The sequence below is a fragment of the Lepidothrix coronata genome, unplaced genomic scaffold (assembly GCF_001604755.1).
Source record: "Lepidothrix coronata isolate B3197 unplaced genomic scaffold, Lepidothrix_coronata-1.0 Scaffold33, whole genome shotgun sequence".
Lineage (NCBI taxonomy): Eukaryota > Metazoa > Chordata > Aves > Passeriformes > Pipridae > Lepidothrix > Lepidothrix coronata.
The window spans coordinates 1,438,577-1,463,362 of record NW_016690213.1 but is presented as its reverse complement, the minus strand read 5'-3'; the positions used below and the strand labels follow the sequence as shown (position 1 = coordinate 1,463,362).

At 43.0% G+C, this 24,786-nt stretch overlaps 1 protein-coding gene across 3 annotated transcripts in view; it reads right to left on the bottom strand.

Annotated features, from left to right (window-relative positions):
• Positions 1-13,874, bottom strand: part of KCNH1 (potassium voltage-gated channel subfamily H member 1) — a 185,894-nt gene extending 172,020 nt beyond the window's left edge. For all 3 annotated transcript variants that reach the window (XR_001874221.1, XR_001874222.1, XM_017811781.1), the window contains exons 1-3: positions 13,768-13,874; positions 1,458-1,581; positions 1,104-1,210 (exon numbers count right to left, since the gene is read on the bottom strand). Coding sequence is in view for 1 of the 3 variants with exons in the window: in XM_017811781.1 (XP_017667270.1) it covers positions 1,104-1,210; positions 1,458-1,581; positions 13,768-13,840 (304 nt within the window). In the remaining 2 variants the exon portion in view is untranslated. The remainder of the gene's footprint in view (positions 1-1,103; positions 1,211-1,457; positions 1,582-13,767) is intronic.
• Between the last annotated feature and the right edge of the window lie 10,912 nt (positions 13,875-24,786).

Sequence of the window (24,786 nt, the reverse complement as noted above, 5' to 3'; positions counted from 1 at the left end):
TAGGTAAACTTCAGAGGCAGGAGAACAAAACAAGGCCATTCAGACAGTGCATACAGCTTTCCAAATGAGTTGGACCAGCAAAACTGTGCTCCAGAAGAGTCCTGAGCAACAGCACCATGTTTAAAGTCATGATGCTTTCAAGAGGCTGAAAAGAGAAGAAAGACTAGAAGAGAGATGAAACAAAAATTTCTCAGGGATTTTTTTTCCTCTCTGAAAGACAACAAAAACCAACTCCATGTACTTTGGCATCAACACCTGTTAAAAGAACAGTTTAATTATGATAGAAAACAAGCAGCTCCACATATCCAGAGATCAGCACTAGCATACATAAGTATTATCTTTTAGCCTTTGTGAAGTGCCTGTGTTTCTCTCACCAAACTCCATCAGTACTACCTGGTCATTCCAAAAGAAATACCAATGATTCACACACACAGATAGATTGGATAACATTTCCCCAGAAAACTGGTCTAACAAGAAACAAAGCAGCAATGAGGTTAACTGTCAAAGATTACATCATAGCAGTTTGAGTTATATGTTGTGGTTAAAGTCCCCTGTGCCCACTAATGTGGAACTGATCAAAACGATCATCACAGCTGTAACGGGAAGAAGCTGCTAGCAGGATGCTTCTGCAAGATCCCCTCCCCTGTACACAGGCAGCACCAGTTTCATGATTAGAAGGTAAAATTGTTAAGAGGAAAATAAGTTACAGAACGCAAACTTTCAGCTTATTTCAAAACTACTGAATACTGGCTTTGCTATATCAAGTTTTTAAAAATTGAAAAAGTATGTTCTCTGTAGCGGAAACTATTTGCACAAACCTAACTTGTGTATTATCATTGCTGATGGACTCTTCAGTGTTGTCTTAAAGCATCACACACAAATTACTCTAAACGTCAGAACAAATTAGAGAGCTTCCTCTGCCTCCCTGAGTGACTTTCATCTCTAATGTTCTCATTTCTCCCTTCTAGATCAAGTGGCAGAACTGGGGCTCATTTAGCCCCAGATAAAGCACAGTTCTCCAGGCTGACAGAATTGCAGTTTACACTGTAATTTATAACAACTTTACCCACCTACATTAATGAACAAACCAATCAATTACTTACTGTTCTTCTTGTACATCAAGATTTCAAAGGAGTTCATCTCATAGTTCTCAAATGTTTGCCGGACCTTGTCAATTGTATCTTTGTCTGTCAGCTCACCATACATAAAACTGCAAATAAAGCAAGAAATTCAAGTCAGATACTGAAAAAAAGACATAAAGCAATTTGTTTACAGTGTGAAAAGGACCCCCCTAGAAATAACTCTTATTTGATTTAGTTTCACCTGGAAAGCATATTCGACAGATGTAGCCCCAAGAGATAAAAGACAAAACTGGAATAAACAGATTACTTTTCTCCTCAAGCAACAAGCACAACACTACAAGCTATTTAACAGAAAATAAATCTGTTCTCAAATACCTGCAGGTGCTGCTTTTTTGCATAACTTCTGCTCTGTGATATCCCGATAACTTGCAAAATCCATCGTTGCTGTAGACAATGGGCCAATCCACTATCTGGGCATTACCCAAGACAAAATTAGTATCTGTTTGAAAAAGCACATCAGTTAGACATTAGACAAGGCTATGGTTGCATTAGAGGAAATACCCATTTCAGGACCCAGTACCAATTGCTTCAGTCCCCGCACAATTTTTCCCAGATATTCCCACTTCAATCAACATTATTATTCCTGGTTTTAATTTTAAGTAAATTCTTATTTTTAGAAAAGTATTAATTACTTTTACGAAAGTATAAAAGCCTAAAAAGATGGGTTTGTGCAAATAAAACACATAATGATCAAGCAGGTAAAATTCATCTCTTGACAGAAGACAGATTCCCTCTGTGCCACATGCACTGATCCACCATGACACTCGGATTGAATGTGAAGCCTCTAACAGTGGCCAAGTCAACACATGAGCAGTATTTCTCCTCCCTGAATGCAGACATTGTGGCTCCTCTCAATTCCCTTCACTGGTGGCCACACAAGGTCAAATACTTCATGTGTGAGGGGTAGAGCACAGCACGCCCAATGAGATACCCAAGAACCAAAGTTAGCATTTACACCAGTAGAAGGAACTTTCTGTTTGCAATACAAGCCAGAAGGAGTTTCAATCAGTAAGAAAAAAACCTAAGCAGGATTCACACCTCCATTCTCACTGAATCTGCCCATGACACTCTTTTTATGACTGCTATCTCAAAACTACACCTGTGCCAAGACAGACAGCACTGCTGCTGCCTGAGCGCTGGCAGGCAGGAGGAGGTGGTGGCTCTTCTCCCAGCTGCAAAGACCCTCTGGCTTTTGAAAGAAAGGCTGGGCAGTTACATGAGATCAAGAGGCATTCATATTTAAGGGGAGCCTTTAAGGGAGTCCATCACACTGTCCACTTTTCAGGATCTGCCACTAACTGCTCAAACCTACATAGTCATCATCAATGCCTCCTGCAACCACAAGCAAGACATTTTACCTATTAATTGCAAAGAGTTCTGTTTATTTTAAGTTCCTCTTTCAATATCTTTCACCCCATTGCAAACTTCAAGTGGATTTAAATAAAACGTTCCTGTAACTATCTAAATCCATTGGTCAATTCCATAGGCATGCCTAAGTGTATCTTGATACACTCTTTAGAATGAAATACACCAGTAGTATAACTTCAGGACATTTCAGCTGCTTTGTTTCTCACAGCCTCTTTTAAATACCGTAGCTTTTGCTTTCTTCTTCGGAAGAAGCACTTTCTTCCAAAAACATTACTCGTCTTTTACCCCTTCCCAAGAATAAGCCGTCATTTCTCGTTGCTTAAGGAAGTGCTTTTGAATGTCTATTATAAACACTATGTTATACTGTCTTAGGATATTTTTAAATTTCATCAGGAAGCACAAAAAAATGACAAAAAAGTATGCAAATACAAATGTTAGGCCAGGTCGTGCCCTGATTTGAACGGTGTTATTTCAGGCATTAATTCCTTCCCACTGTCTCCCCTTCTCAAAAGGTAACTTTCCCTTCACTCCATTTCCTAAAGAGTTTCTATTAAGCATTTGCCTGCCTTTCACTTAAACCTCCCTGTCTTCAGATAAATAATCTCTTTTTGTTTTTATTGAAGGCTACATAGGGCACATTTTTGATGGCCATCACTGTGTTAATCCTACTTTTATCTAGCCTTGCAATGCTTCTGTGAGGTACAACAGTGCTCTTGCCTTCTTTTTACAGGTAAAAGCAAAAACCTAAGTCCAAAAGAGGATTTAAGCACCAAATGGTGAGACTGCAACAGTCAAGCCCCTAGATGCCTGGCTCTCAAAGACTTTGTAGCTGGATGCTCTGTGAGTAGTGATGGAGAGGAGAGCTGAAAAAATTAACACAGCAAATAGAAACCGGCCCAAGTTAAACCACAGAATACAATGGAAAAAGGGGGATATTTTAAGGTTGGGTTTTTTCCCCTTTCCTACATTACTTACAATACCTAATATTTTAACATAAGCCCAGGTCTCACAGACAACACAAAGATTCTTTGCCATTACTGCAGAAGCTAAAGAATCACATTCCCACTTCCTTACATTTTGGTCCACTGAAGTCCCCATTTTTTTGGACTGGCAGTTTCCAAAGGATGCACAGAAACCATGCACACATTTCTCTCCTCCAACAGCAGTTAGGATGTTCTCCTACAAGATGCAGGGCTACCTGAGGGCAATGAAAGCTCAGCCTTTATTTCAGCTCCTGAATGACTAATTATCAAGCTACCAAAGAGAACAGATGTCAACATCCTCACCATATGAGTTTTTAAGTCAGTGTGACTTGACCACTGTACTTTATGCACTCCTACTAACCAACCCTGTTAGTCTACACTGGGTGAGCCTCTCTGGAAGGTGGAGGTAGAATGTTTCATCAGAGAGTCCAGGTTGGGCTTAGTTGTGAGTTACAAGCAATTTGAGAGATCTTTATGTACCTACAAAGTTTTAAAGAAAAAATCTTGGGCACCAAACAATTCAAAGAACAAGACAGAGGTTTCGCCAATCCCACTGTTTCCCAAGTGTCTCTCCCTTCCAGCTAGTTCCCACTTCATGCATCTTCACCTTTCTTTGATCCAGGCTTTACATACCTGACAAATGTACTGCATCTCTTCAGAAAGAGTGTCTCTGACAACGGTGTTAAGCCTGTGTGAACACTGGCAAGACACAGCATAAAATAAGGACTCCCGCTTATAACACCCCTGTATAGTTTATTCTGACAGATAACCCAGAGGTAGAAGGGCTGTCCTCATTGCTATCATTTACATTCAATTGCACTGACGTTCTTGACAATGTGCTGCTTGGAGACAGCTCATAATCTGTTAAAAAATTGTTCCTAACATAAGAAAATATTAGACAACATCCAGTGAGGCAAATATTGCCACTCCATCCGCAGGGACACAGGGTCCCAGAGGCCAGGAAACAGCTGTGGCTTTGTTACACAACAAGCATGAGGGATGCTCTAGTGAACTCTGAGCATCACAGGGAAGAGCCTCCTGGGGACTCACAAGTGGGTCAACAAGGCCAGGAAATGAGTTGATTGGGAGGACCATGAAGAAATCCACTGCTAAAGTCTCTTCAAAGACACTGATGAAATGGACATGTGATAGCTCCAGTACTCAAACTATTTAGTGACTTCAGGCACCTCTTTGAAAGGACTCAATGGACTCCCTTACCAGGAAATCAATTTCTATCACAATGGTAATTGGATTAGCAGTATTGCCTGTCCCAAGGAGAAGCTGTAAGCATCACTGGCCCTTCTTATGAGCTCCAAGATTAACTGAGCAAGAACTGGAGAGGGCAGGCTCATGTAAAAGACCTAGGGTTCTGGCTTGTGTTGCATTTGGCACAGTCTGAGCAAGACCATTGGGAGGCAAGGAAACGTAGAGTTGCAGCACAAAGCACATCGTGCTCCAGAAACACAAGTAAGAACTACAGCACCACAAAGGTAGCACAGTTACTTCCATGAGTAGGGCAGGCTTCTGTGATGAGAGCCTGCAGCACTGGTTCCTTTGTGAAGTGCCTCACTTCATACTTTCTAGCCTGCATTTTCTACAGGTCAGTTCTGCTCACTGCAGTGCACCCTCATGTCAGCCTTTACACACTCAAATGTCAGATCTGTTTTGGATTATCACTTTAAAGTAGACATGGCTGCTTTAAAGCACCCAGTAAAAAAATTTTAACTCCTTCCAAAATGTAAGAATGGATTTCACTCAGTCACTGAAACCAGTACTTTCCTCCACTCAGAAAACAAACCATTACAGAAGAATCAGAAAATGTCTTCCCAAATAACATTGGTCCCTTAAAAACAGCAATAGGAAGTCTCTAGAACAACTCTTCACTAAAACTAATGTATCTACTGAATCCTATGTTCTATATAGTGCTTTGTTTAACCAAAACGGTCCATCAGCTCAAACTTCCAAAATGCCTGAAGACAAGATGCACTCATAGACGTGTGTCTGGCCAGAACTAGCTGGGTGAGGAGAGGTCACCTCCTTGCAAAAGCATGGAGCAAGTGCTTCTTCCCAACCATTCCCCTGCACAGCTACACATTCACACCCATTGCATCCCAGCCTCTCCTCTAAGGCAGACCTTGCCAAGCCCAGATCCCCACCTTGTTCCACAGGTCAGCCCACCAGTTCTGCCTTCCCTGTCCCTTCAGTGACACACAGGTCCTCTTCTGGGACACACTGTCAGAATGTCAGAGACCAGTAGCCAGACATATTCTCACAGCACTGCCAGACACATTCCCTCCCACATTGCAGACGTGTTCGCACGTTGCACAGAGGAAGCTAAGGGGAAACCTCTGCTCAGGGATTTGTAGTGCAGACCTTGGTGATAACAAAGGCTGCTGCCCACTGCACTATCACATATGTGGGTCTGTCAAAGCTGCCACAAGTGTGCTCAGGTTTGTGTAGTGCACAAACGTAATTTAAATAGATTGATATCTTTTCCCCACAGTCAGCACACAAATACAAAACTCAAAAGGTTTGCTCCTAATTTATCCCCCCCTCAGTGAAGGGAGATCCAGGCTCACCGTGGTGGGAAGACCTGTTCCTCATCAAACTTGCTAGTTCTCCCATCAGTCTCCGACAGAATAGGAATTGCCCTCCTACATAGCACTGGTTACTGAGACCAGCAGGTCACTTTTTATCAAGTCTCAAACTCCTCACGGATCTTGAGCGGAGCAAACCTAGACTCCTAGCATTACCAAGCACAAATCACTTCTACAGCCGAACTAAAAGAACTGCTGAGTACATATGTTTCTTACCCTACTCGTGGTCACTGGGAATAGTGGGAGAGATACAACCTCCTCAGATACTGCCCCCTTAGCTGGGCACAAAGCTGCACAGGTGCTATGTCACAGCCAGCTTAAGAATAAGGGGCAGACAAACATCCAAACAATTCTGCTGTTCACAAATTTGTGACTTTGCATCACAAACAGCATCCCTCAGACATGGGGAAAAGAGACACTGCTTCATTTCTGTTTAATTTTTTCCCAATACAAGGAAATCAAACTTTGTTTGTATGTAGGCCTGTCAAAATTGCTACCAAAGGATAGGTATGTGTGAATTTTTGCTCATGTTTAGTCTTAGCTTTGAAAAAAAAAAAAAGAAAACAGAAGCATTTAGTCAGACTGATTAGTTACATTGTTCAAATGTAACTGCAGAGATCAAAATATGGCCCTCAATCAGTAAAAATAAGTCAAACTGAATTTCAAGTACTTATTCAATCCTTTCTTTGCTTACATGGGATTCGAGGCTTGCACTTCAGAGACCAACTACATTTTCATCTTAACGAAAGTGCTGTAACTGTAGTCAAAGCAAGTACAGACCTGCTCAAATGACAGAAAGACCATTCATATGGTAGAATAAGAAGAATAAATTCTGCTTTTCCACCCACATCCTTCTGTAGAAGTCACTGGTGTTACAAGGATACTCACATCCACAGTATCCTCTCGATTTCATTCCTGGAGTGGAATTGCATAGTTGTTTATGTATTCCATTGAACACCTTCATCTCTCTACAGAATAATGATATAGTGGCCTCAAAATTGTACACCTTTAATACTGAGGTCAAAATTTTTAAGCTGTAGCCTCAATCTAATACAAAAAAGCTATTATAAAACCCTACAGATAGGTTCATTTGGGCTTACATGTTTTCTATATTAATTTACTTTACAAAAACAAAATGGATGTAAAAGCTCCTTGGTTGCTAAAGCACGAACACAATCCTCTAAATGCAGGCATTTCATGTGTATTCAAATATGACTTAAACTATCTTGTGTACTCCAGGGCATAGTGCAAGTGCAGGTTGAAAAGAATTATTAAAAAATATATTTCATCATATTTATCGCAAATAACAAGAGAGACACTAACTAAAACAATAGCTTCAACTGACTCAGTTTAAGTCATTATAGAAAATGAATGTTAATTGCAACCAGCAGTATAGATAAAAACTACTGGTTCCATCTCAACATTTCTTACTTTGGATTGTTATAGAAAATATTTTACTGCAGGCCTCTACCATGAGAAAATTTCAAATTGAAAATAATGTCTTTCCAACACTAGTAGCTGTAAAATCTTCATAATCATCTGTATTTTTTAAAAAATAAAAACAATTACCGAAGAATAATGGAACAAGAATAGCTGAAATTGCTCTACAAGGGCACCAAAGCTGCCATATGCATTTTATGCATAGCATAGTTCTTCACCTACCCTTGAAGTAGTGTCCATTCTGAGGAACTAACAACAACAATTAAAAACAAAACCCAAAACCAACACTCACACAAATGCAACATTATCATGAGATAATTAGATAATTTTCAGAAATTAGAAAGTTCATCAGTTGCTAAGAGTCATACATTGCACCACTCTTACTAAAGAACAAAAACACTGTTTAGCAGCAAGACTTCATCATTCAGTTGGTCAGAGGTTTTTTTCCCCTCTCATCTGATCTTAAAACTAATCCAGGAAAACTCATGCTTTAGTTGCACTGATTATATGACTCTTTCTTCAGTTTAAAGAAGCCATTTGATTTACTGATTATAGCCTTAAAAGCATTTGACGAGACTTTACTCCCTGCTCACTTTTATCTATATGTATTTCAAAAGTGCATTAACAAATTCTCCAATGAATGGGTTTCATTAAGATTTGTTTTACAATCTTGTTATAGGATTTAATGTAGAAATTGATTGATATTTTGAATTATCACAGTAGAACTTCTTGAGCTTTCAGAACATTAATTTTAAAGCACATTACCTATCATCTCTGTGTTGTACATTTTTTTTCTTGCAATCTATAAAAGCAATTTTAAGGAAATCAGGTCTTACATTTCTAAATGCATAAAAGTGCTCACACAAAACTAGACTTCTGGCCTAGTAAAAGCCAGAAAAAAAATTATATTCAATTCAAGTGATATTGAGGAAAAAAAAAAGGTCAAAAGATATTTCCATGTACTGACCAATTACATGAAAAGCGTGGATGAAAATATATGAGTCTCCACAATTGTTAACACAGAAAAGAAGGAAGATCAGGAAGTAACAAAACCCTTTGTTTCATTCTATTTGGGAAAATGTCCTTAATGAGGAAGCTACAAGTTGTGCCCTTGCAATTTCTGAAGGTCTGCTGCTTTTATGGAGAAATGTCTTGTTTTAATTAACACCAACAGACAGACCTACGCTTGCGGACTTTACTCAGACAAAAGTGATTTTACAGTAAATCTTGAAGAAATTGGGCCTTTCGAGATTAAATACAAAAAGATACAGACTCAAGTTCAATCACTGGATGCCAGATTTGTAGAGGATAACATCCACTTTGCCTTTCACAAGGCAAGTCACACTAATGAAAGAGAAACAAAATCTTCAGCTAAAGGCACTCTATACATACAGCACCATCTTATTACTGATCCAGCAGCTTCCCATGCACTTTTTGCAAGGTCTGATTCTGGCAAAGTGCTTTTCACGTAAGGGAAGAGAAGCATTCTCCACGCCAGATCCCTCTATTCCATTACAATGTGGGGGGGGAGGGTTATGCTGAAATTAACCCACCGAGGTTTGGAAGGTGGATGAGATTTTAAACAGGCAGCATGGAGCAGAAAACCTCCTGCATATCTGCTACAGACTTACAAGTCAGCCCATTTGACAGCTGACATTGCAGACATTGCACCTCATAAGGAATACCTCAATATTGTCCTTCCCTGTGCAGTTAACTTTGTCCTTTTCAATACTTTCATGTCCAAAACAGCCACTAAAATGCATTTCCCTATTCAGCAGACCCACACTAGGAAGTCATTTACCTGCAGCACCAGGCTTCTGAGCTGTTCCTCTGCAAATAATGAATTTCACCCAGTGCTGCCTAAAGATTCATCGAAAATTATGGAAATTTATGAACTGTCAGGAAACCAAACATATTCTATCAAAACAGGAAAGAATGCTCCACCTCACAAATGTGTTTGCTAATTTCAGCAAAAGCAGTCCTGTTGTCAGTATGAAAATATTTTCTTGACCACTGATGCTCTTTGCCGAAGGTGTTGCAGTGGTATCAGGTGATACCCAGCATCTGACTACCCTTGGTGCCTCTCCTATGGAATAGTGATGCAGAGGTTGTCATGTTAAATACGTGTTCCTTACCAACACAACAGCTCAGTAGTCTGAAAGCAGTTAAACCCATAACACTTCAGATACCAAACCCTACCTTCAGGGAAGCACAACCTACTCTGCTGCTTCTGCACCCAAATCACATCAGCTGCAGCCAGGTCTGCATCTCCATGCCACACTGCTTACTGCTTTAAATTTTGAAGGGTAGGCAGACAGAGCCAGACTGCAGCAGACAGCACCATCAGGTTAAGGATCCCTTGCACACTTTTAATTCAAATTAGCATGTTATTTGGTTTTGTTACTCGTTTTTGTTCTTTGTTCTCTGTTAAGTTTTTTTTGCATTTCTCTCTGAACTGAACATAAAAACAGCTATTTCAGTTTCAGAAGTGTTCATAATAAAGTTAATTTCTCTCCCAGGTTTCAGCTGATGGTACAAGGCTAGCATGCCCAGGTTGCAAAATGTTTATTGTATTGGGACTTCAGAGTCTCTAATGAAAGCAGTGTCATAAATCATGGAAATGTCTGTTCAGACACTCAGGATCTGTGTCTGAAGGTGCCTTTTCTTTCCCTCTACAGGGAACTCTCTGCATTCTCCATCAAAAGGTGCAGGTTTGCTTCCACACCTGACATCTCTTCAGGGTGTTCCCAAGAGACTTAGTGAAAGCAAAACTAAATTCACAAAGCCTTATGCCTTCTAACTTCCCCTTCTTCCAACCTCCTCATTTTGTCCATAAATCAGAAAAGCATCTGTGACTTCCACTGAAATTCCCTGTAAACACAGGGTTTACTTTTGCCATCCTTACACATGCACAGTTATCACACATCTCAGTGAGAATTTTGACCAAGGAAGGACTGAAGAATCCAGCTGGCATTTACATAAAATGAGAATTGGTTTTGCCTTCAGTTATTGATAAAGCATCAGAATATCACAAAGAATTAGTATTCTCTACAATGTATTGTACCATTTGAATTGGGTGCCCTGGCCATGATCCAAGTTTATAACTGTTATTATTATAGTTCTTGTATACTCTGGATGTATTACATTACCAAGAAAAAACATTAATACCACATTAGCAGTAATCATCAGGGGCTACTGATTCTTTATATACTGCACTGTTTTACAGCATGGGCTCATTTTCTGTCCCAGTGGGTGTTCTGATCTTTAAATATTTCAATGCTTCAAACAAATTTTTGTCAACCAAGCACCACATGCAACATTTATTTTTCTAGCTCTGCATGGCTAGTAGAGAAATGCAGCCTTTAAACATTAAATACAAGAAATTAGAATTATGGTGTCCTTCACTTCAAAGAGGAACAAATCTAAAATTCACACTTCATCCAAAAGATGTTCTTGTGAGATAAAATCACAGAGGACCAGAAGAGGTCCACAAGTCTAGAAAGATGACACTTAATGTATTCCTTCCCGTGTGTGCTGACATAAGGCTATCCTATCTCGGGGTGGGTTGAGAAATTCTCAATTCCTTCTTTACTCCAATGTGTGGGAAAGAAATACTGTGCAGCTTCTAACCCTAGCACAGCTCTTCCAGCTTGCACTCAGTGCATGAGAACCCATCTCAGTAGATTTGCAACCTAAGAAGAAACTCATCCCTAGTAACTCTAAAGCAGATGATTCAGACTAAAGGAGTTTGAAGTGAATCTTGCTGCAGATGGTGTGATATAAACATGAGCAAAATATTAACCCTAATGGAAAAAGTCTGAACTCGCATGCCTACATACACTCTACTACCATTAGCCATTAAACGTGCATCACCCTACCAGTCCCACATCTAATATGAAAGGTTGTCCAAAGAATTCCTTGTTAAACTACCAGTAAAAAACGTTATAATTAGTGCTGTCCTTAAAGCAATGCTTCCAAAAGAGGCTGCATGCCAATTCTTCTGTTATTGCCATGCAGCCTCTTTCAGAATTAACACCCCTTGCCCCAAAATATAACACGTTGCAAGAACATGCTTTCCTCAGTCCACCTGTGACTGACGATATGTATATCATATACAAGTTCCTTTAAGTGAAGCATTTATTCAGTACATATTTCTGTTCAATGACCAAATTCTTCTCCTTTCAAAGGAAATCCTCCCGAAATTAGGAACATTCCTATATCTATATGAACTCAATATCTATTGGCAGTACTTAACTTGCTTGCGTGTGCCAGCAAATACAGTTTGACAACAAGCCCAAGGTTTATTTAGCCAATCCCAAATGGCCTAGATAGCTTCATTGTGGGTCACATTACTACCCAATTGAACAAAACCAAGAAAGGGGAGCCAAACCTCAAGCTTTATGGGCCCATTTAAACACTTATCCTGTGGGCATCCCAAATCATCTCAATGGCCAAGTAGACAGGCCAAGACAAGACAGGCAACAAGGAACCTGCGAGTTTCCATACTGCCCCCGTGCTGGTCAGCACAGCCCTGCCTCATGAGGAGAGAAAGGAGTCTATTCTTGCCTCCTGAAAGAGACAGGTTAATGAGACTGACGGTCACACCTTAGAACTGATTCATACAGCATTTCTATGTGACGGCATCACATTTACAGCAAAGCTGGACTTGGTCCACAAAAACTGCAAGGCACATTATAGAAGAAATGGGCTTCTAAACCCAAGTCACTCCCCTAAGGTTCTCCTAATACATCTGAACTGTGCGTTGTTTCCTACCAAGCTTAATGTAAAAACTTTTGTGGATTACAGCCCTCAGGACTTGCTGAGAATTTGGAAACGATCTACTGTCATTTTACCTGTGCTGTCTAGCACCACACTGTGTTATGACACCTTCTTAATAATGGGGGAAGAGAGGAAGAAACAGAGCATAGCTTCTGCTGCATGATTCCCCCCATCTCCAAGCCTCAACTGATTTATTGCATCAAGGCTTTGACACTGAAAGCCAAAAGAGAAAATTGGTTTTTAATGAAGAAAATAATCTACAAAGTCAAGACAGTTTTAAGAAAAGCCTTCGATAACTGTTGTTGGAAGATTAGAGAAGCAGTCTGAACGTGATGAAATGTAACAATCATTTAAAAAAAAAAGTGCAAGATTCACTGTAAGACTGGTGAGCATTTTTTCAGGAATGCAGCTTCCAACTCCTTCCCTTCTACAGGAAAGTTGCAGAGAGAAATAACCTGTAAAAGGAGCCTCACAATTTTATGTGAACATATGGTCTTATCAAAGGCTATTTCTCCAATAATACTGCCTAATTGGAAAAAAATTGAAAACCATTCTTGGGATCATTTCAGTTTTCAGCTGCTTATCAAGAGGGTTAATTGTCTTTGCCTTATCAGAACAACCTGACTATGTTTTTAATTAATTAACTTGTCTTGTCTTCAAAAGGATCTTGATCCTGCATATTCTCAGCCATACTACAAGTTTGTAATCCCTTAAGTAACCCCATTGAAGTCAATGGAAGCATTAAAAATGGCACAACTTAGGCTCGGGGCTTTAAAAGAAATGCACATGCCTAGGTTAAACAAACACATGAACGCTTGCATGGTCCCCGGCTCACTGAGGAACAGCCTTTGGTAAGTCCCTAAGTGAAAGAATCTGGATAACATTAATGCATATTTGCATGCAATTGTGAAATTCGAGGCATTTTCCACTCTGCAGTTTTCCGAGAGACAGACCTGGTTACAGTGTACTAGGAAAAAAAAAAAAAAAAAAAAGAAATATCTGCCCTCAGCCCTCAAAATGGCAAACTCTCTCCTCACTTATGACAAACCTTCCATTTCAACCGGGGCAGGCAGCTCTCGCTGATGCCCCCGCACCGGGCTCTCCGTGCCCAGAGACCATCTTGAATCCCCGCACCTTCTCCCCGGCCGGAGCCGACGCCGGCCCCGACGCCCCGCGCCCCTCGCCCCGGGTCTGGCGCTCCCCCCGCTGGCCCCGGGGCGCGGGTCCGGCCCCGCCGCAGCCATCGGGTCTTTCTGTCCGCCCCGCCGTGCCGGCGCACCTGCAGCCCGAGCCCCGCCGCCCGGGCTGGGGACTCCCCGCAGGACTTGGGCGGAGCAGCCGGCACCGGCTCCCGCACCTGGATGCGCCGCTCCGGCGGAACCGCCCGGCGGTGCCCCCGCCGAAGGCGCAGCGGGGCTGCTTCGCCCCGGCGAGAGCTCGCCCGCGGTGCCCCCTTACCGTTAGACCTTCGCACGATGTTCTCCAGGAACGTGTTCTGGGGCGCCACCAGCCCTCGCCTTCCCCCGGCCATAGTCGCTCTGCGGGAGCGCAGCGCGGCGCGGAGGCTCCGCTCAGGGCCGCGCCGACCCGCGCTCTGCCGCGCCGCCGCCCGCCCGCCCCGCGCTCCTCATGCCTCCGCCGGGACCGGCACCCGCGGCTGTGCGGCACCGCCGCTCCCGCCGCCGCCTCCCGCGCACCGCAGCCCCGCGCCGCCGCCGGACCGCCCCGCAGCGACCCCCGCCGGCCGCCGGCGCGCCGCAGCGCCGGGGCTGCAGCGCCACCGTCTGGGGCCGGCGCGGCGGCGTCCCGGCAGCGCTCTGCCCGTCACGGGCGGACAGCGCATCCCGGCGGCCTCATCGCCGGCTCGGCGGCAGCGGGGCTCGACCCCGCACCAGCGCGCCCGGGGGATGAGGAACTCGGCGTGCTTAAAAGCCGCTCGCAAACGACCGGCGGCAGCTGTGCGGGGCGGAAGGAGGCACTGCCGTGTCCCGCTACGGGTGGGTCGCTGTCGCGAAGCAGCGGACACTTCGCTCGCCACCCTCGTCCTTCACGCTTCCCTACGACGACTTCTGTTAGAAGGCTACTTACTATTATGTGGTCAAGCTGATTAACTGCTCAGTGGAAGCAGCGAGACAAACTGAGTTCAAGAAGCGTTTGGTCAACGCTGTCGGGCACATGGTGTGATTCTTGGGGTGTCCGGTGCAGGGCCAGGAGTTGGACTTGATGATTCTGATGGATTGCTTCCAACTCATCATGTTCTGTGATTTTCTGATTCTATGAACCTCTGACAGGTCCTAAACTCTTTGAGATATTTAATTTACAACAGTGTTTCATTGAGACATGAATTGACTTTTTTCTTTCCCCCTTACCAGTCTATTGGTAAATGGAAAATTCTTAGATCTCTTTAATTTAAAAGGCAGATTTTCTTGCTGGCATTGGCATGTACTTGCTGTAATGCCTCATTAAGTGCAGGACCTTCAGGCTCTACAGCTAAAGGCATATTCAAGACATGACTATGTTTCCACATGATCACGTGCCTGAGGAAAAGCTTTTTCTCACAGTACCAGCAAATAAAGCATGGCAAGCACGACGACCTGTGTCACTTGGCCTTTTTAATCATTAGCACTGCTCCCACAGAATGCTGGCACTGCCCAGTTAGTTCTCTCCTGGGTAAGGCTTGGGCCAGGAACTGCAGCCAGCTCCAGCACAGCCACACACACAATCCGATTCAGGCACACAGTTGTGACCAAACGCTGCCTATAACACAAGCACTGCCGCAGAAGTCCAATCTCCCTGCTGGCAGCCTCCTGCCTCCCACAGCATTTTTAAGTGAAGAGTGTGAGAGAGTCGAGGGGTGGAGGCAGGTGACAATTTCATTGCAGCAGGAGCTGCAGATCAAGTCCCTGAGCAGTGCCAGCAGTCACTCACACAGCCAGACACCTGGGAGACTCCTAAAGCCCCTCCATAGCCCAACCTCCTGCAAGGCATATGAAGTAGCTGTGCCATGGAAGCTGCTTTTAAACTGGTGATGAACTTTATGCTGGGTATCCCTGCATTTGCTGCCAAAGAGAAGAAGGTTAGGAGTTGCAAAAAGGCGACTAATTCTCCCTGAAATGTTGCTGGGTTTTGAAAAATCCATAGAAGCATTTATTTGTATCTTTAAACATCTAAATCTATCACCAACGACACACAGAAAGACCCCAAGTTATTTAGCTCCTGCTAGCTTCAGCAGCACAGCCAAACTTGAAGAGATCTTAAACTCTCTGGCAAGTTGCACAGAAAAATTGTAACCGTAACCTTTGACACTGAATTTGCACAACTGCTAACAACCAAGAGTGAGGTTTTGAAAAACTGAGATCTGGAAGACTGTTTCATTATCCTTCAAAGCCACTGCACCAGAGGAATAAGTGCATGCTATATTTCAGTTTCTGCTGGGCTCTGCAGGAATATCTATGACTTGGAGACACCTGGCAGTTGACACACATTACAGAAACTTAGAAGCTTTTAAAGGAAAAATATTTTAAACCGAATCAGCAAGTACACAGAAGTGGGAGCAAGGTGACACAGAGTAAGAAACTAAAGACTTTTTTCTGGAACTCTATGAAAGGTGGCCTGGCTGCAGTTTGTGTTGCAGCCTCTAATTATCTAATTTTTCCAGATCATCATGCTTAATCCTATGTTCCATGTCAAAGATACTATTTTATCTAGGTTGGGGTTTACATCTACCCTGTAACACTGCAAATTACTAAAATACTATAGCAAACTGTGGTGGGTTGGCCTTGTCTGGATGCCAAGTGCCCACCAAGCCACTCTATCACTCCCCTCCTCAGCAAGACGGGGAAGGAAAATAAGATGGAAAAAAACCCTCATGGGTCAAGATAAGGTAGTTTACTAGAGCAAAAGCAAAACGTGCACACAAGCAAAGGAAAAAGATTTTATTCTCCACTTCCCATCAGTGAGTGATGTCTTGCCATTTCCCAGAAAGCAGGGCTTCAGCATGCATAGTAGTTGCTCTGGAAGGTAAACATTGTAAATAACGAATGCCCCCCTCTTCCTCCTCCTTCTTAGTTTTTATATCTGAGCAGACACCATATGGTATGGAATATTCCTTTGGTCAGTTTGGGTCACCTGTGCTGGTTTACCCCCTCCTAAGATTTTGCCCACCCTCCAAACCTAGTGAGGGGAAGAAGATGTTGGAGAGACAAATGTTCAGCAGTAGCCAAAACACTGGTGTGTAATGGGCACCTTTATAGCTGCCAATGCAAAGCACAGCACTCAGGGCTTCTATGGGGAAACTATCTCAGCTAGACCCCATACACAAATGGAAGATTTTTTCCTTAATCTTCCACCTCCCTTAGATTTTCTCCCCTCTGCAAAATACGATTCCTGCTGGCAGTATGAACTTTTCACCACTAGTGCAGAGGGACACTGTGATAATATTTTCTTGTGATTATTTTGAATTCTATACTAATTTTCTTACCATTACTGGTAAATTCTGCAAATGATACAAAGCCCCACTTGAACAAGTGCACATATGCTGTCTGACCTCATTATTAGATGGTTACCTCTCTCCAGCTCTCACTTTTTTTGTAAAGTTGAAAACTGGAACTGTTTCATTTGGTTCTTTGCTAAAGCCTATTGTACAGAACGTAACACTTCCACTTAAGGCTAATATAAAGGGTCATAGCTTGCTGTAGAGGACATTCAGCTGTCTTGCATTATGCTGCTCTTTCAGGCCCGTTGTCTTTTCCTCAAAAAGGACCTAGGTCAGGACTTGTAGTATCAACCACCCCGTAAGTGACCCCTTTGAATTGAAAACCAGCCTGAAAAGAAACCCAGCACTGGTGGTGAACAAGGTAAGGCAGTGGAGTCACCTCACAGGTAGAAGCCTGTATTTACACCAACCCATTTCATAACATGACCAGAACTTCAAGTGTTGATACGTTCAAAACTCTACCACTAATAAAAACATTAGTTCCAGGAATTAATTTGTGGGAATGTCACTAAACCCCATGGCATCTATGAAATAAAAACACTAGAACAGGACAGAGCTCACTTCTTTCACTTTGTCACAAGGTTCATTCCTGAGAGATAGTGTGGTAACTTCCTTTAAAAACTTACCCTTAGTCAGCCATACAGTCTCTAGGTAAACTGTTCCACCATCTAACAAATCTCATAATAAAGCTTTTCCTAAAATACCCCTAAGTGACCTGGTCTTTAAAGCCAGCAAAAACGTTCTCTTCTGCAGGCACAAAAATCACCAACCCTTTTGCAAGTTTTCAAATGCATGAAGAGTTCCTGTAATGCTCCTCTATCAGGTCTCGCTGCCTTTAAGTCTGAACAAAGCCACTTCTTCCAAAGTTGCACAAGACTTCTGCTGTTAGACTCTGCCAGTATTTTGGGACTTGTCATTTCACTGTCACAGCATCAAATCAGTAAAGAAATATGGCAATTAGGGACATCTCATATGCTCAGAATTTAGCTAATTTATACTGAAAAGTACTGGTTTTATTCAGGTTTTTTTTTTTAATTTCTACTCTGTTTTGCACACTACCTTTTGTTCTTTATAAAAAATAAACTGTCAAAACCCAGAATTATAACAAGTTAAAACAAACTACCACCACCTCTGAAAATAAAAAGAACATTCAATCTTTACATTGAGTTCAATTTGTATACTACCACGTCTTTTGCTAAACTGTCAAAATAAAATACATAAACTGATAGAATAACAAATTACAGAAGATAATGCACAAGTTACTCTGACATACAGACACTAAAAAAAAGAAATTCTGAATTCAAACTAAGATGGAGAAACAATTATAACTTTATTTATTCATTTTTGCATTAAAATCAATAAAGCCATCATTATTCTACAGATTCTTACCCCCAAAGTTTTGCAGTCTAAGGCCCCATTCTCAGTAATAACATACATGAATACTTGCTTGCTTGTGACTAACATTAACAGTATTCATTAGCTTGTGGGAAAAGCAATGAGAAACAAAAGTTAGTCCTTAAAATTAAGGCAAGTCAGTAGTTTAACAAGCATATGGTGTGTCCATCAAAAGGAAAGAATTTGGAAGGCATCTGTGCACCTTAATGAAACAGTTTAATTTATTTCTACAACACATTTTAACCAAAATGCTTCAGACATTGGCAAAGTTCAGCCTGAGGTTCCTAAAGGTCCAGTTATTTCTGGGGTCTAAAATGAAATGAAACTTTTAACTCAACAAAATATCCAGTTGCACAGCAGACTGTAGACCTAAAAAATGAGATATGTTAGTATTACCGAACAGCCATAACAAATTTGTCAAAAAATAAATATGGACACTTCTTCAGTTTTGGAATTACTGAATTTCCTCCACACTTTTTATGGATAACAAATATGGGAAAATAACTAAAAAAATCTAATGTTCTGAAAGGAAGGGGGAAAAAATCTCAAAATAAAACTCGTGAGAGAGTACACAGCCAGTCTTTTATTTATACATCTAACATTTGGAGTGTGGGCTAACAAGGAGGAACTGTTCCTTCTTAGAACATCTCAAAAGGGCATAGAAAAATTTTCCCCATTTGGACAGCACGTCCATCTCCATTTATTTCAACAGCAGCTGATACACTGGCTTTCCAGATTTAGAGAGAAAAGAAAAATAACCCCCCCAAAACCTACCAAAACACAATACAAAAAAAGTCACGACACATCCTGATTAGGACAACACGTACTATCACCATTCTCCTCACTGCAGCAGTCCCTGTTCAGTCCTCTGGGCTCAACCCTGTCCCGACCTGGCCACATCTCTTTCAGTCTCAGAGCAGAGGCAGTGACCCACTGAAGTGTTATTACTCAGAGGAAGGATATAAAATAACTATAGTTTTTTTGGTTCCAGGTCTGGTAGGATTTTTTATTAACATTTTTATTGTGTGCTTCAGTTAGCTTTATTTTTCCTTTGTCTGGGTCAATATAAAACAAGGCATAATTAAGCAATTCAGGAGCAGTTTGCTTGAATTCTAATGGAATGCAGGGCCCCTGCTAAGTAATTGTAATAAATAATTTTATTTGCATGCTCTGTCCACGATAAGTGTAGGAACCCATAGTTATGGAGCTCTGCAGGTTGAATTACTGTGTTGTTACTAATTGCATCTTTATTTCTCAACTGTTGCCTAGTAGTCCCTAATTCAACAATACTTTAAAAGGCCACTTTTTATCCTACATTTTCATTATAAGCTGTCCAAAGAATAAAACCAAAAATTACCTGGTTTAGGCCCAGATTCAGAAAAATAACTCTAGTTAGGAATATGCTTGTGCTAGCTAGCAAGTCTTCTTTCTATTTTTTTCTTTTTTCCTATTTTGGCTCTAAAACATCCCCTTTTAGCCACTGCCCTTGATCTAAACCACTTGATTAACTTTTTGAACAAACCTTGTATTCTACTATGCAGCAGTTTCCAAGAATGTAATAATAATAAGAATTCCCAAATAATAGTGAGTTCAACTCCCCAAATTATAACATATAACCTAACCTCTATAGTTAAATTTAAAAAGCAGAACAGTCTTTAAAGCCTCACTGCTTTTTCTCTGGACAGAAGCATCCTACCTGTGAGGCTGACAGCGGTAAAGGCACTGCTAAGTGCTTTTTTTACAGCAGCCTCTCCAAGAAATGCACCTCAGAAAGTACCCAGTATGTGATAGTTTTCACCCTAGGCCTTCCTGGAGACCAGCTTGTAACCAGGAAGGAACTAGGGTAATGACTTAGGAAGTATTCCATGCTATTCCTTTCCATAACACAACATATAAAAAGCCGCAGATAAGAGAGTTCGCTCTCTTCTCTCTTCCGGTGGCTGAAGGCGACAGGTCTCTCCGTAGACAGGTTTGCTTATATAGGCCAGGGCCTGCTACTCAGACCTGCCGTTATCTCCGGTCTCTCCGGGAGGCGTGGGGGAGTTGGCTGCTGCCTTGCACAGTTCTGCTGTCCCGATCAGGGAAGTATTTAATTCGTTTTTATATTTATTGACTAGCTCTCTATTAACGGGTATATTTAGGAGATATTTGGGTTTAGGCTTCTTTTTATCCCTGTTTCCCCCTCCCTTTTCCCTTTTTTCCCCCCTCGGGAGCTCCCTGTTGTGGATAATATATTCAAATTATATATATATAATTGTAAATATCTATTTTTGATAGAATCTCGTTTTGTTCAAACTTCTTTCAGTTTTTTTTCCTGTGGTTCATTTTTTTCTTCCCTCTCTGGGAGGCAGGCCTTGTTGTCAAGTTTCGGAGACTTGGCAGGAAGCCAGCTCGAAACTTGCACAACATTTTTGGTGACAGGGGTGGGATATTTTGGTTAAGTTTGGCCTGTTTTGAAAACATTGTCCAGAAAGAGAGCCAAGCTCGGTGTTATTTTGGTGAACAAGTCTCTTGTTTTGGGAACAGGTCCGGGAACACTGCCAGAGTCCGGGAAAACTGCCAACTGCAGTCTTTGTTTACAAAACAATTACTGGGAGAGCAGCCAAGAAAACTTTGTTTATATAAACAAAGGGTTGTTTAGGAACAAGGAGAGAGAATAAAAGTAAACCATGGGAAGTGTGGGCTCAACCTTCTTCAGCCTCTACCACAAACTTACAGACCCATTTCTGCAACCGGAATGCACAGAAGAAGAAGGAGGAGAAGAAGAAGAAGGAGCAGAAGAACCTATCCAATCTACGCAGGAAGTAGTAGACGAAGGAGCGGCAGCAATAGACGAAAGAGCGGCAGCAATGGATGAAGGAGCGGCAGCAATAGACGAAGGAGTGGCAGCAACAGATGAAGGAGCGGCAGCAATGGACGAAGGAGCAGCTACGAGCAAGGAGGGAGCAATAGTAATGGACGAAGGCGCGACTGTGAGAGAGGAAGAAGTGGTTGTGACTGAGGAAGGAGCGATTGTAAGAGAAGAAGCAGCTGCCAGAGAGGAAGAGATGGTTGCAAGAGAAGGAGTGTGCCCAAAAAAACTAGGGGCGCGTCCAAAGGAAAGTAGAGCAGTATCAAGAGAAAAGAAGGCAATAGTACAAATGACCCATGGTATATTGTCACTTGAGGATTTATATCCTGACTACACATTCAGTGTTATGAAAGACGCAAAGAAGGGGCCAAAGCATTCCCCTCAACCTGAGGGAGAATTATCCCTACCCCTCCGGACCCAACCTTCTCTTGGAGGTGGGGATGATTGGATGAGGCCCTTATCTAGGCACTCGAAAGACTACTCGCTACCTCTACCCGCTGGGTATTGTGAACGACGTTGGAGTCCATCCCCACGGCGTGAACGACATAGAAGTTCATCTCCATGGCGTGAACGACGTAGAAGTTCATCTCTGCAGCGTGAACGACGTAGGAGTCCATCCCCACGGTATGAACGGCGTAGAAGTCCATCTCTGCAGCGTGAACGGCGTAGAAGTCCATCTCCACGCCATGAACGACATAGAAGCTCATTCCCACGGCATGCCCAGTCTCCACCTCCACGTGAGAGATACAGAGAGGAGGCGGAAGCAGTTCCACGTAAGAGCGGAAGAGTAAAGAGGGAGGTGGAAAAGATTCTACATGGGAGAGATGGACAAGAAATAATGAGAGAAAGCAAAATTACACAATCACTGACCACAAGAGAGCTTCGAGATTTACGGAGAGATTATATGCGCTTGCCTGGTGAACGAGTCCTCACCTGGCTGGTGCGATGCTGGGACAAGGGAGCTGATAGTCACGTGATTGAAGGTGAAGAAGCATGGCAACTGGGATCCATTGCCAGAGACCCCGTGATAGAACAAGAAATGGGAAGGGAGAAAATGGCGTCCAGTCTTTGGCTCCAAATCCTCCACGCTGTGAGGGCGAGATACCCATTTAAGGAGTCCCTGGTGAGCTCTTCAAGAAGGTGGAGGACTGCGGAAGAAGGCATCCAATACCTACGGGAATTGGCCATGCTGGAGATCATTTACTCTGATTCAGACTATTATGACATCCAAGTTCCCGAGAGTGTTCCCTGCACACAACCAATGTGGAAAAAGGTAATTCAAGGTGCCCCCAAACCGTATATCAACTGCTTGATAGCTGCATATCATCCAAAGATGGATGAAACAAGTGTGGACACAATGTGTGCTTGGATAAGGAGCATAGAGGAAAATCTGGAAGACTCCTTCGATCCCTTATACCGACACACCTATGATAGGGAAAGAATGGAGAGAGATTATGAATACTCCAGATATGAGGACGACCCTAGAGATAGAGATGACAGAAGGTATAGAGATTACAGAGAAAGGCAAATGGAACGATCACGGCGCCATCAACAAAGACGACCTCAACCTAGACCTCAATCCTGGTCTCGATCTCACTCACGATCTCCGTCATTCACACGTCAAAGGAAAGAAAACCCTAAGCGTTGGTCACGTAACCAACTATGGGCATACCTTCGTAGTAAAGGAGAAAACATGAAGAAGTGGGATGGTGAACCCACTTCCAAGCTTGAAGCTAGAGTGAGGGAGCTGAAGCAAAAGGACACTGACAAGACAGTTGTTTACGTAGTAGATGCAGACTTCTTAGAAAAGAAACTGCGATCACCAAAACACAAGAAGATGGAGGTCCACTTTGACGATGGCAAAAAGGCCTCTAAGAAGTCAAAGTCCAACAACTAGTGCTCTGATCAAGACCAGTAGAGGGGCCCTGCCTTCTGCCAGGAGAAGAAAAGGGACCAAGAAGATAATCAGGTTTACTGGGCTGTGTGGGTTCGATGGCCTGGCACATCGGATCCTCAGAGATACTGGGCCTTGATAGATATGGGAGCCCAGTGTACTTTAATGCCTTCGGAGCATAAGAGTACTGAGACTGTTACTATTTCTGGAGTGACAGGAGGGTCTCAAGAGTTGTCAGTAGTAGAGGCCGACATGAGCTTGACAGGAGACCAATGGGAAAAGCATCCCATTGTGACGGGGCCAGAAGCCCCTTGTATTCTTGGTATGGACTATCTAAGAAGAGGATACTTCAAGGACCCGAAAGGGTACCGGTGGGCTTTTGGTGTAGCCACGGTGATTGAAGAGGAGTCCAAGCAATTGTCTGCCCTTCCTGGCCTCTCAGAAGACCCTTCCATTGTAGGACTACTGCGAGTTAAAGATCAAAAAGTGCCAATAGCCACGACAACTGTACACAGATGACAGTATCAGACAAACCGAGATGCTGTGATCCCTATCCACAAAATGATTCAGAAGTTGGAGAGCCAAGGGGTGGTCAGCAGAACCCATTCACCCTTCAACAGCCCCATCTGGCCTGTTCGTAAGTCTGATGGAGAATGGAGACTGACTGTGGACTATCGTGGCTTAAATGAAGTCACGTCACCATTGAGTGCTGCCATGCCAGATATGTTGGAGCTCCAGTACGAGCTGGAGTCCAAGACAGCAAAGTGGTACGCTACCATCGACATTGCCAACATTTTCTCCATTCCCTTAGCAGCAGAGTGCAGGCCACAGTTTGCTTTCACCTGGAGGGGCATTCAATACACCTGGAATCGACTGCCCCAGGGGTGGAAACACAGTCCAACCATTTGCCATGGACTGATTCAGGCCACACTAGAGAGGGGTAAGGCTCCTGAACACATCCAGTACATCAATGACATCATTGTACGGGGGGACACAGCAGAAGAAGTGTTCAAGAAAGGACAGAAGATCATCCAGATTCTCCTCGAGGGCGGTTTTGCCATCAAGAAGAGCAAGGTCAAGGGACCTGCCTGAGAGATCCAATTCTTAGCGGTGAAATGGCAAGATGGACGATGCCAGATACCAACAGATGTAATCAACAAGATTGTAGCTCCACCCACAAACAAGAAAGAAGCTCCCAAGATTGTGGGCTCCACCCACAAACAAGAAAGAAACCCAAGCTTTTCTGGGAGCCGTAGGCTTCTGGAGGATGCACATCCCAGAATACAGTCAGATTGTGAGCCCTCTTTACTTTGTGACCCATAAAAAGAACAATTTCCAATGGGGTCCTGAGCAACAACAAGCTTTCAGGCAGATCAAGCAAGAGATTGCACATGCCGTGGCTCTTGGACCAGTCAGAATGGGACCAGATATAAAGACTGTACTCTACACTGCAGCTGGAGACAAAGGTCCCTCCTGGAGCCTCTGGCAAAAGCTGCCTGGCGAGACGTGAGGGCGACCACTGGGTTTCTGGAGCCAAAGCTACAGAGGTTCTGAGGCCAATTACACCCCTGTGGAAAAGGAAATCTTAGCGGCGTATGAAGGCATACAAGCAGCTTCAGAGGTAATTGGTACCGAAGCACAGCTCTTCCTGGCACCCCGATTACCAGTGTTGAGCTGGATGTTCAAAGGGAAGGTGCCCTCTACGCATCACACCACCGATGCCACACGGAGCAAGTGGATTGCTTTGATCACGCAACGTGTCCGAATCGGGAATTCGAATCGCCCTGGCATTTTGGAAATCATAACCAATTGGCCTGAAGGTGGGAACTTCAGTCTGGCAGG